General features: G+C 43.3%; 1 protein-coding gene across 6 annotated transcripts in view; it reads left to right on the forward strand.

Annotated features, from left to right (window-relative positions):
• Positions 1–12,841, forward strand: part of SUFU (SUFU negative regulator of hedgehog signaling) — a 123,995-nt gene that overhangs the window by 30,893 nt on the left and 80,261 nt on the right. For all 6 annotated transcript variants that reach the window (XM_019459267.2, XM_019459271.2, XM_019459268.2 and 3 more), the window contains exon 3: positions 5,462–5,598. In XM_019459267.2, coding sequence (XP_019314812.1) covers positions 5,462–5,598 — 137 coding nt within the window. The remainder of the gene's footprint in view (positions 1–5,461; positions 5,599–12,841) is intronic.

Below are 12,841 nucleotides of genomic sequence, written 5' to 3' on the forward strand. Positions count from 1 at the left end.
GTTTGTTAGCTCTCCCTCATAGTTGCCTAATACTCTTTGAATGGCAGTTAGATTATATCCGCTATTTTGCAATTACAAATTCTTAGAAGTGGGATTTCTGGGTCAAAAGGTAAAATATAGGGCACCTGGGTGGCTCAGTGGATTAAGCATCTGACTTTGGCTCAGGTCATGATCTTACGGTTCGTGAGTTCAAGTCCCACATTGGGTGAGTTCGAGCCCCGCTTCTCTCTCTGCCCCTTGTGGGATTCTCTCTCTCTCTCTCTCTGTCTCTCTGTCTCTCTCTCTCTCTCTTCACCCTCTCTCACTTGCAACCTTTCTCTCTCTCTCTAAGAAAAGGTAAAATATATATAATTTTGTTAGGTATTGCTACCTTGTTCTCCAAAACGGTTGTGCTAACTTGTATCCCCACGAGCAGTGTATGAGAATACCTCTTTGCCCACAGCCTCATCGAGAGAATGATATCCTACGTCTTAATTTTTGCCAACCTGATAGATGAGAATTGTGTCTCTTGTTTTAATTTGTATTTAAGTTGCATTTCTCTTATGAGTGAGGTTGAACATCTCCTTGTATGCTTACAGCAGATACATCTGTACCTATATCTATATATCTATAGTTTGTCCTTTTTTTTACTATCAATCTTTTCTTTTCCCTCTCAATTTTTAAGAACAGCTTTATTGAGATATAACTTACATACCATACAGTTCACCCACCTAACATAAACCTGTCATATATAATACATACTTGTCATATATCATGTATGTGTATAATTTAGTGGTTGTTAGTGCATTCACAGAGTTATGTAACCATCATCATTATCTAATTTTAGAACTTTTTCATTACCCTAAAAAGCAACCCCATAGCCATTAGCAGACACTCCACGTTTGTCCTCAGTCCCCTGGCCCTACATAGTCACTAATCTGCTTTCTGTTTCTACAGATTTGCCTATTCTGGGCATTTTATATAATATACACATAATATGTATTATATATTACAAGTTATATCATTCGTCACATATCGATGGAATCATACAATATGTGGTCTTTTTAAAAATGTGTTTTAAGTGTTTATTTATTTTTGAGGTAGTACAAGTGGGGCAGGGGCAGAGAGAGGGGGATAGAGGATATGAAGTGGGCTCTGCCACTGACAGCAGCAAGCCCAGTGTGGGGTTCAAACTCAGGAACTGGGAGATAGTGACCTAAGCTGAAGTTGGATGTTCAACCGACTGAGCCACCCAGATGCCCCGGTATATAGTCTTTTGTGACTGGCTCCTTTTACTTACCGTAAGTGATGTAATGCTTACAGTATTCCAGGTCGTTTCTAACATTTAATCCTCATAACAACTCTGATATAGTGACTGTTTTGTTATTATCCCCATTTAATGGATGAGGAAAGTGAGGCACAGAGAGGTTAAATATCTCACTAAGGTCACATAGCAATAAGAGGATGGACTTTGGAGTCAGGCAGACTTCAAGTCCAAGCTCTATCACTTGCTTGCTGTGTGACATGTGGAATATTACTTAAACTCTCTCTGGTGTCTTTTTCTCATGTGAGTTAAAATGAAGATAACAGTGGGTGAGTCTTGGAAAATTAAATGCTATAAGAAAAGTGCTTAGCCCAAGGCCTCAGACTTAACAGGCATTCAGTTAATCATAGTGGTTATTAATAGGTAGAGTCAGGTAAACCCAGCTTACTTGGTGTGGTTGGCCTTACCTCCTCTAGCACTTAGTTGTACCTGAGACATCAGCTTTTTCCTTTTTTTAAAGATATAATTCACATACCCTGAAATTTATCCTTTTAAAGTATACAATTCAGTGTTTTTTTAGTATATTCATAAGGTTGTGCAACCATCATCACTATTTAATTCCAGAACATTTCCATCACCCTAAAAAGAAACTGTACCCATTAGCAGTCACTCCCCATTCTCTACTCCCCCTAGCTCCTGGCAACCACTAATCTACTTTCTGTCTCTGGATTTGTTTATTCTGGACATTCTGTATAAATGGAATCATACACTATGTGGCTTCTTGTATCTGGCTTTATTCACTTAGCATCATGTTTTCAGGGTTCATCTGTGTTGTATCGGTACGTCATTCTTCTTTATTCCATTGTACGAATAGACTACATTTTGTTTGTCCATCCATTGATACATTGGGTTGCTTCCACTTTCTGTGGCTATTACGAATAATGCTACTGTGAACGTTAATGTACAAGTTTTTGTATAAACGTATATTTTCCATCTCTTGGGTGTACACCTAGGAGTGGAGCTTCTGGGTCCTATGGCAAGTTTATGTTTAACTTTAGGAGGACCTGCCAAACTGTCTTACAAAGTAGCTCTGCCATTTTACATTCTGACCAGCAGCGTGTGAGAGTTCCAGTTTCTCCACATCCTTGTCAAGACTTGTTCTTGTCTTTTATTTTAGTCATCCTAGAGGATATGAAGTGGTACCTCACTGTGGTTTTGATTTGAATTTCCCTATTAACTAACAGTGTTGCGCGTGAGATGCCAGCTTTTAGGTCAGCTCTTTTCTGCCCACCCCAGCTGCTGTGTTTCCTCCAGAAAGTGTCTCCTGGTTTCCTGTTCATCTTCTGCCTGGTGTTAGTGGTCATTCTGGCCTCTTGGAGGCTGACTGATACCTTCTTAGTCCAGGTGCTTGGGGCAGGCTTTTGGGGCAGATTCCAGTGCCGGGCAGCTGTGTCTGGGATTAAAGGCACAGGTTCTCTCTGTGCACAGGTTGGTGTTACTCTTGAGGCTGCCACATCCGTTCTTAGGCTCACCAAACTGCTGGGACAAAGCCAGCCTCTCCCCTGGGGACCTCAGTGAGCAGGATCTGAAGTTCTTCAGCTGAAAACGGTCTCAACCATCCTTCTGCAACAAGACCGTTAGAACCCCTCACCCCCTCCTACCAGATTGGGGAGAGTCTGTATTGTATTCCTTTAAAATCTCCGTAGGAAGAAACTCCACTGGCCCTCTTTACCACCAGCTAGTATTTTAGCAGCCTTCTGTGTTAGAAACATTCTTTGCTCTGACCCAACTCCCTCCTCCTCCTGCAGCGTGTGCCAGTTTCCTCTCATGCTTTTCTTTCTCAGAGGATGTGAGAGACAGCCACCCCCTAGGAGGGGCTTCGTCCTCTGGTCAGACAAAACCGGTTTGGCTGGAGAAGCGCTCACGTGAGGAAGTCCAGACGAAGCCAGGCCTCTCCGGGGGACTTTAAAGACTGAATGACCTTGTCACTTGGCTATTGCCTCGGCAGTCTGCTTTGAAAAAGAGACCTTCTGACAGGCTCCAGGTTGTGTGTTTATCCTGAGGCTGGGCCATTCCAAACGCATGTTTCAGAGTTTAGAGGTTGCCTCCAGCCAGCCTGGTGGGTGGTAATCAAATGCAGGTGGACACCATCTGGCCCGGCCTGTCCTTCCCAGCCAACCAAGTGAGGGCTGGCCTGCCTACCACAGAGTTGGCCCAGAAAGCACCCTTCGTGCAGGCAGATGGTGGACATGTGCACGTGTGCACACGCACACCCCAACGTGCATGTGTGTGTGCACAGCCTCCTTAGAGAGGTGGTGTTGCTTGGATGCATATGATTTCTCTCTGCATCGGAGAGTTCTCCCCATCGCGCAGCCTGAGGAACATGTTCTTTTTGTCTGTTTCTCAAGTTTTTGTGGTTAGAAATCATGTATTTTTCTTGGCCCAAGATGAAAGCCCTGGAATAATGGTCTAATACATTTCACAAAGCTGCTTCTAATTGGAGGCTTCTTGAAATCTTCCCTTTGGCCTAGTGACCCATCTTCTTTGGTGGAGTTTTAACTCTGAGTCAGTCTTGCCTTACCTCGGATTTTCACACTCCTCTCACGCTTGCAGCCGCAGGGAGGTGGCTTTCCCGGCCTCTGCTTGCTTAGCTATTCCCTCAGCCCCCCTGCATCAAATTGCCCCCAAACCTGACAGCTCATCAGGGGAAGAAAATAGCTCATACTGTGTCATGCCAAACAACTTCTAGTCTGGTCTCTGAAATTCTAGGTGTGTACCCTCAAAATGGATTCTGTCTCCCACGTTGCAAACCATGGACACCTCCTTTAGATGTAATTAGGCACAAGCATGACAACTTTAAGGACGGATTCCTTTTCAGTCCTTTGGAGGATGTGGCTTCTCAGAGGTGATCTGCCTGGTGCAGCAAGTGCAGGACGGCTGAGCTCACCCAGGCACACAAGCAAGGTGTCTGAGGTTCGGAGACTTTGGACTCTCTTTTTGTCCAGTCTCCTGGCCTGGCCTCTTGAGGCTGATGAGGATGATGATGAAGGAAAGGTGCCACGCAGGATTCCAGAGTTGGACATCATCACCCTCCCTTCAGAATTCTTGCCGCGGACTGCCTGTTCCGGTAGCTTGTCTAGCAAGGAGGTGCTGGCTGTCATCTTAGTTTATGGTTTGTATTTGTCTGCTGAGGAGTTTACATGTGTATAATCATTGTGGCTCATGTTTGTACAAGATATAATTACTGGAAATTATATCATGAACATATTTTAACTTTTAACCCTTCCCATGCTGGCAAGCCTCCTGAGTTCTCAGGAACTCTTCCCTGGACTCTTCCCTCACATAAGGGGGCATGCCACTCCCCAGCCAGGCCTTGCTATCACATCTACATTGTTTTCCTCTCTGGCAGAAGTCCATTTCAGGGGCTTCCCTGAAGACTTGGGGCCCCTGAGTGTTTCCTAGCCGTCAGAGGCAGGCATTCTTCCCTTGCCTCATCGTCACTGTGATGCGTGTGGCCACAGAGGCAGTAACTGTCATCATTCTTGGCCACCTGGGGATGAGAAGTGGGAGCAAACCATACTTCCCCCGTATTCTAGTGATTGACAGGTATACACAGGGTGCCAGTTTTCAGGAAGAGCATGTGCCGATCGATGAGTGCATGTGGCTTGCTGGGTTTCAGGAAGAATACAGGCCTTCCCAGTATTTGGAATCTGCCTGGGGATGTGTCCACAACTGCTGAGTTTGGAGACCAGCCAGCCCAGCTCAAAGATTGTATGTACCCTTGTGGGACAGAGTACAGATGAGAGTGGAGAAAGGATCTCATCCTCACAGAGCATACAGTAGGATTGTATCCTTAGCTCACTAAGTAGGTACTTAATAACAGTTCAAAGGAATAAGGAGTGTGAATAAGGAAGATTTTCAGTAATGGAGCCTTAATCACACAGAGGAATGTTCCAGAGCCACAAAATGTGGAACTCATAATTTAGAGTGCCACCAGGGGAATTTGATTGGCTGGGCCAAGGTCATACCCATGTACTGTGGCTGGCCGGAGGGCAAGACTAGTATTGTGGCTCCTTACAGGCTATTGAGGGAGAGTCCCCTGATTAAGGGGTTTGGATGCCGAGTCCACCAAAAATAGGGGAGAACTTTAATGAACTTTAAAAACAGTGTTTTCTTAAGGTAGTTGAACTAAAAACATTTGCTTTTTATTCCTTTCAGATTTACAGGAACAGACGGACCTAGTGGTTTTGGCTTTGAATTGACATTTCGTCTGAAGAGAGAAACAGGAGAGTCTGCCCCCCCAACATGGCCAGCAGAGCTAATGCAGGGCTTGGCCAGATACGTGTTCCAGTCAGGTAAGAGCCCCACGAGCTGGTGGGTGTGGGGGTTCTTTTGCCATAAGCCTGGTTGGCTTTAAAGGGGAACTCCTAGGTATATTTTGATAGCTGTGGAGTGACCTTTCCTGGGACTTCCATATCCCATTTGTGCTATGAAGGTGGCTTGTTTTGCCTGGAGTGAAGAGAAGGATATGCTGCTCTGACCTCCAGCAGCAAGTGGGAGTTCCTGCCACAGTTTTTTTTTTTTTTTTTAATTTTATTTAAATTCAAGTTAGTTAACATATAGTGTAATAGTGATTTCAGGAGTAGAATTTAGTGATTCATCACTTATATGTAATACCCAGCGCTCATCCCAACAAGTGCCCTCCTTAACACCCGTCACTCATTTAGCCCATCCCCCACCCCAACACCCCACTAGCAACCTCAGTTTGTTCTCTGTATTTAAGGGTCTCTTATGGTTTGCTTCCCTCTATGTTTTTATCTTATTTTTCCTTCCTTTCCCCTAAGTTCATCTGTCCTGTTTCTAAAATTCCACATATGAGTGAAATCGTATTATACTTATCTTTCTCTGACGGACTTATTTTGCTTAGCATAATACATTCTAGTTCTATCCACATTGCAAATGGCAAGCTTTCATTCCTTCTGATTACTGAGTAATACCTCATTGTGAGTATATATACCACATCTTCTTTATCCATTTGTCAGTCGATGGACATTTAGGCTCTTTCCATAATTTGGCTATTGTTGATAATGCTGCTATAAACACTGGGGTGCATGTGCCCCTTCTAAACAGCATTTTTGTATCCTTTGGATAAATACCTAGTAGTGCAATTGCTGGGTCATAGTTTAGCTCTATTTTTAATTTTTTGAGGAACCTCCATACTGTTTTCCAGAGTGGCTGCACCAGTTTGCATTCCCACCAGCAGTGCAAAAGTGTTTCCCTTTTTCCACATCCTTGCCAACATCTGTTGTTTCCTGAGTTGTTAATTTTAGCCATTCTGACAGATGTGAGGTGGCATCTCATTGTGGTTTTGATTTGTATTTCCCTGATGATGGGTGATGTTGAGCATTTTTTCATGTGTCTATTAGCCATCTGGATGTCTTCTTTAGAAAAGTGTCTGTTCATGTCTTTTGCTCATTTCTTCACTGGATTCTTTGTTTTTTGGTTGTTGAGTTTGGTAAGTTTTTTATAGATTTTGGATACAAACCCTTTATCCAATATGTCATTTGCAAATATCTTCTCCCGTTCCATCGTTGCCTTTTAGTTTTATTGTTTCCTTCACTGTGCAGAAGCTTTTTATCTTGATGAGGTAGGTCCCAGTAGTTCATTTTTGCCTTTGTTTCCCTTGCTTCTGGAGACATGTCTAGTAAGAAGTTGTTGCAGCTAAGGTCAAAGAGGTTGCTCTCCTCTAGGATTTTGATGGTTTCCTGTCTTACATTTAGGTCTTTCATCATCTTGAATTTATTTTTGTATATGGCGTAAGAAAGTGGTCCAGGTTCATTCTGCAGCATGTCACTGTCCAGTTTTCCCAAGACCATTTGCCGAAGAGACTGTCTTTTTCCCACTGGATATTCTTTCCTGCTTTGTCGAAGATTGGTTCCTGCCACTATTCTAATACCCTGAGCCCTTGTTGCAGACTGCCAGCCATTCTTCTGATGCCCAGTGAGCCAAATTCCAACTCAGCATGGAACTGACTAGCTCTTTCTCTGTCCCATTTCCCATAATTAGCATGGTCCTTGCTCCATGCTGCCAGTGGCCTAGCCATCTCTATTTCTGGGGTTACAAGCTCATGTGTTAATCTTGGTTAAGGCTTGGATTAACAGTAGAGGGTGTGGCAGAGAGAGAGAATTGCCAAGAGTTTGCTCCCTCAGAGTGTAAAGGGGAAGCTGGAATCAGGCAGGACCTTGACGTCAGAAAAATTTGATTCACATGATTCAAGTGGCTTCCAGGGGATGGTCCTGTGCTCCTACTGCCCCTCTGCAGACTGCTAACATGGTACCTGAAGTGGGGACATTGTGCTGGCACCTTGGTCTCCCGCTCTTAGCTCAGCTTGCCTATAGTCTTGCAGTGGGATGAAACGTTAGAGCAAAATTTAGTACCTTTTATGAAGGGTTTCTTATCATCTGAATGTTTCTGTGCGGCTAATTAATTGCTGAGAAACATTTCCCATATGACCTCAGATTTTGTTTCTTGGGTTCGGTAAGTAGCCTTCAGATGAAGCCCAAGACTTTTTTGTCCAACTCATTTGCTCTTTGGTTGCCATAAATGAGCAGCATCTAGGCCAGGGTCTCTCAAAGTGTGGTCCTTGGATCCCCTGCATCAGAAGCACCTAGAGAGCTTGTTACAAACACACATTCGTAGGCCCCAAGGAGACCTCTGACTCAGTCTTTTAGAGGTGATGTTCCCAGATGCTTCTGGTAGAGACTAAATTTGGAGAACCATAGATCTGGCACCTTCTCTAATAAGTAGAGTGATTGTCCCCCCACAGCTTTAAGTACGTTATAAATTGGAGGTGCAATAGATCCTTTAGGTTGCACTCATCTGTCCTTGTTCCAGACCCCTGAGGTCAGTTGTTGGCAGGGTGACTGTCACATAATGGGACTGATCCTTAACTACTATCTACCATTGTGTGTCCTATAGGATAGTCCCCTTTGGGAGACTATAGGAGGCCCTTTCTAAGCAAGGGTTCCCAAACCTGGCTGCTCATGAGATCCTCTGGGGAGTTTGTCCACACACCAATTCCCAGACCCCCTGAATGGCTGTGATTCAGTTGATCGATCAGAGATGAGACTGAGGCATCTGTTTCTTAATCAGCTTCCCAAGGGATTCTAATGCAGCTGGTCTGGGGATGATGTTTGGGGTCTAAAGGATGGTTGACCAGGAAGAAGTAACATTCACAGGGGAAGGGGGAGCAGGATGCTTGAAGCAGTGGACCATGTGATTTGGTACTGTCCTAATGTGGTTTGCAGAATCTTTTAAATTGTGCCAGGAGGGGTGCCTGGGTGGCTCAGTCGGTTGAGCATCCAACTCTTGATTTTGGCTCAGGTCATGATCTCACAGTTTGTGAGATCAAGCCCCATGTTGGGCTCTGTGCTGACGGTGTGGAGCCTGCTTGGGATCTTTTCTCTCTCCCTCTCTGTCTTCCCCTTCTCTGCTCTCACTCTCTCTGTCTTAAAATAAATAAATTTAAAAAATAATAATAACAAAATAAAATAAAATTGTGCCAAGAGTCTATTGCCTGAACCCTTTGTGTCCTCCCTCTTTCCCTTCTTGGGATGCCTGAGGCTGACTCTAATACAGAACTGTCTTTGGAGGGGCACCTGGTTGGCTCAGTCTGTTGAACATCAGACTTCGGCTTGGGTGGTGATCTTACGGTTGGCAAGTTCAAGCCCTGCATCGGACTTGCTGCTGTCAGTGCAGAGCTCGCTTGGGATCCTCAGACCCCACTCTCTCTCAAAAATAAATAAACATTAGAAAAAAAAACCTGTCTTTGGAAAAATAGACTTTTCTTGATGGGGAATTTGATCTGCTGTAGGAAAGGGGGCTCTAAAGACTAGGTCTTGCTTGTATAGACAGGTAATTCCCTGCCCACTGCTTAAGCCAGTGCATTTATGTTTGTTTCCATTTAATGTACCTGTTCGGGTAGATAGAGATCAGAGAAAGGTAAAAATGGGTATTATGAATCACTGTCAGGAGAAGTCAAGCAGATGAACTTCTGAAATAGTTCTCCTTTATAGTTCTGAAGTAATAGTGCAAGTAAGTGGAAAAGTAAGATTTAACCTGCAGTGGTTCATTTCACTCACACAGTAAACATCACTAGTGACCATTTTGAACCACTAATGCGATCATTGATTCAGGCAGATCATCAACAGTTGCTTAAAACCATTGGATAAGGGGCGCCTGGGTGGCTCAGTCGGTTAAGCGGCCGACTTCGGCTCAGGTCATGATCTTGCGGTCCGTGAGTTCGAGCCCCGTGTCGGGCTCTGTGCTGACAGCTCAGAGCCTGGAGCCTGTTTCAGATTCTGTGTCTCCCTCTCTCTGACCCTCCCCTGTTCATGCTCTGTCTCTCTCTGTCTCAAAAATAAATAAACGTTAAAAAAAAAAAAATTTAAAAAAAAAACCATTGGATAAAAAGATTGTTGGGGAGCAAGATATTCTCAGGGACTCAGAGAAACCCTCCACAGTTTACGTATTTGCTATAGAGAAAAATACATTTACAATGACAAGATTTGGTTGGACATCACCTTAACCAAATGCTAGGACATAGCAATACTAATAATGAAATAAATTATTATTTATGTACCTTCTTATGCGTGACAGTGTGAAGTATAAAACATCAACGGTGGTGGGAGAGGTGCCTGGGTGACTCAGTCGGTTAAGCACCTGACTGGCTCAAGTCATAATCTTGCAGTTCGTGAGTTTGAGCCCTGTTTTCATCTCTTTGCTCTCAGCACGGAGCGCACTTTGGATCCTCTGTCGCCTTCTCTCTCTGTCCCTCCCCCACTTGTGCTGTCTCTCTCTCAAAAATAAATAAACATTAAAAAATAATCATTAAGATATCAAGTGTGTAGCACTTTTCCAAAAATGTTTCACCTATGTTGAATCATGAGCAAACAGTCAGACAAATCTAGATGATAGGAATATTTTACAAGACAACTTTCTGGACCCTTCAAAAATGTCAATGCTATGCAAGATAATACAAGGGCAGGGGTCGGGGTCTATACTAGATTAAAGGACACATAACAGTATTTTTTTTTTATTAAAAAAAATTTTTTTAACGTTTTATTTATTTTTGAGACAGGGAGAGACAGAACATGAACAGGGGAGGGTCAGAGAGAGGGAGACACAGAATCTGAAACAGGCTCCAGGCTCTGAGCTGTCAGCACAGAGCCCAACGCGGGGCTTGAACTCACGGACCGCGAGATCATGACCCGAGCCGAAGTCGGACGCTTAACCGACTGAGCCACCCAGCCGCCCCAGTTGGTTTTTTTTAAATCTTTATTTATTTTTGAGAGATAGAGACAGAGCGTGAGCAGGAGAGGAACAGAGAGAAGGAGACACAGAATCTAAAGGTTACGAGCTGTCAACACAGGTTCCAACACGGGGCTCGAACCCACGAACTGCAAGATCATGACCTGAGCCGAAGTCAGATGCTCAACAGACTGAGCCACCCAGGTGCCCTGACACATAACAGTTTAAATGAACTTTTCATTAAAAAAAATTTTAAAAAAACAGGGGGTGTACCTGGGTAACTCAGTTGGTTAAACATCTCTGACTTGGGCTCAGGCTATGATCTCATGGTTCGTGAGTTCAAGCCCCGCGTTGGACTGTCTGCTGTCGGCGTGGAGCCTGCTTCAGATCCTCTGCCTCCCTCTCTCTCTGCCCCTCCCCCATTCGTTCTGTCTCTCTTTCTCTCTCTCTCAAAAATAAACATTAAAAAAATTTTTTTAATGCACTTTGATCCTTGATTGCACCCTGAATTGGGGAAAAAAAGGATATTTTTAGGTCCATTGGAAAAGTATAAATATAGGCTGTATATTAGATAAAAGTATCATACAACTGTGAAATTGCTTGGGTGTGATATAATATAATGGTTATATGGGATAATGTGCTTGTTCTTAGGAGATAAAAGCTGAAGTACTTATGAGTAAAATGACACAAATTCTACAACTTAATTTTCAAATGATTAGGCAAAAAAATAGCGTGTGGAGAGAGAAGAGAAAGCAAATGTAGCAAAATATTAATGACCGTGGTGAATCTAGGTGAAGGGTATATGGGTATTCACCGTACTGACCTAACTTTTCTATGTGACTGAAATTTTTAAATAAAAAGTTGAGGCTGTTCCTTGAGTGTACTCTGGCTGGTGTATGTTCCACGGTCCCTTCTGGACCAGTGGCCCCTTTCATGGTGTCTTTAATGTGACTTCAGATCACTTCAGGCATTGCACAGCAGCAGCAGGATGACTACACTCCTAAAAGTGTGATACTTGATTTTCTGTTTTCCAGATTTTCTGTAATATGATAATACAACTTAAATAATAGCTAAAACAAGTCTAGCTGAAATTCTTTTTGGAACATGGCAGGGAATAATAAATTATTTAAATAATGGGAAAATGACTTTTAAAAGTATATGGTAACCAATATAAGGTAGGAGACCGTGGCTGTGTGCCTAAATGGTAAGGACAAGAGCTCACATTTAGTTGTGTGTTCCATGTGCCAGCCACGATTACAGATGCTCACTGAATATGTAGTGAAGCCCCATGAGTTAGGCACTGTTATACCAGCTTTACAGTTGCAGAGAGCAAGACAGTATGGAAAAGTGAAGTAGCATGTGAAAGATCACACATCTAGGAGATGCAAAGCGGGATTTGAACGCAGGCAGGTTAGTTCTTAATGCCGTTCTTTTAACCATGAGGCTGTGTTTCCTGTGGCTCAGCTGCTGTCTGGGTCGCTGGATGTCTCAGGCTGGGCAATGAGATTGGAGACTGTGGATGAATCCACTGGTTCACATGGCCTGTGAGCTCCATTATGTCTCACTCTATCACTCTGGAACATTTGAAAAATAGAGCGAGCAGAAACCATTCATGATATCACCAAAATCCTCTTAAATCCGTCCTTCCACCCTTTAACTTTTCATTCATGAAAAAATGTATATAAAAATTACACGTATATGAAAATTGACTTTTCACAAACTGAACACACCCATATAACCAGCACCTAAATCAAGAAACAGGCTAGTTCTCCAGAAACCTACCTTGAGCCTCCTTTTAATCACCGTCCCTTGTTCTTTTCTTTTCTTTCCTTTTTTCCCCCCATTTCACTGCATAATACAAGTCCTGAGCGCCATATGCCTTAACTTGTTGGTACTAAGCTAAGGAGCCCCCGTTTCCACTCCTCTGCTCCTAAACCAAGAGTACTGTTCACCATCCTGTGTGTGACTGCCAGATCAAGGGGACAGCCTAGTATGACAGTTAAGAGCATGGGCCCTGGGCCCCTGATCCACTGCCTTCATTCTTGGCTTTGTCAGTTACTACCTCCTGACTTTGGGCAGTGTAACCCATTTACTCATCTGTAAAGGAGGGGTAATAATAGTAACTACACATGAAGTTATTGAGGGGATGAAATGAGCTAATACCTCTAAAGCGTTTAGAATGGTACCTGATATGTAAGTAAGAACTATATAAGTGTTAGCTGTAATATTAATAATATTGTAGTTATTATATATTTATTATATATAATATAAACATATATAAATTTATAA

The sequence above is a fragment of the Panthera pardus genome, unplaced genomic scaffold (genome assembly GCF_024362965.1).
Source record: "Panthera pardus isolate Hobbes unplaced genomic scaffold, ASM2436296v1 HiC_scaffold_22, whole genome shotgun sequence".
NCBI classification, from domain to species: Eukaryota; Metazoa; Chordata; class Mammalia; order Carnivora; family Felidae; genus Panthera; species Panthera pardus.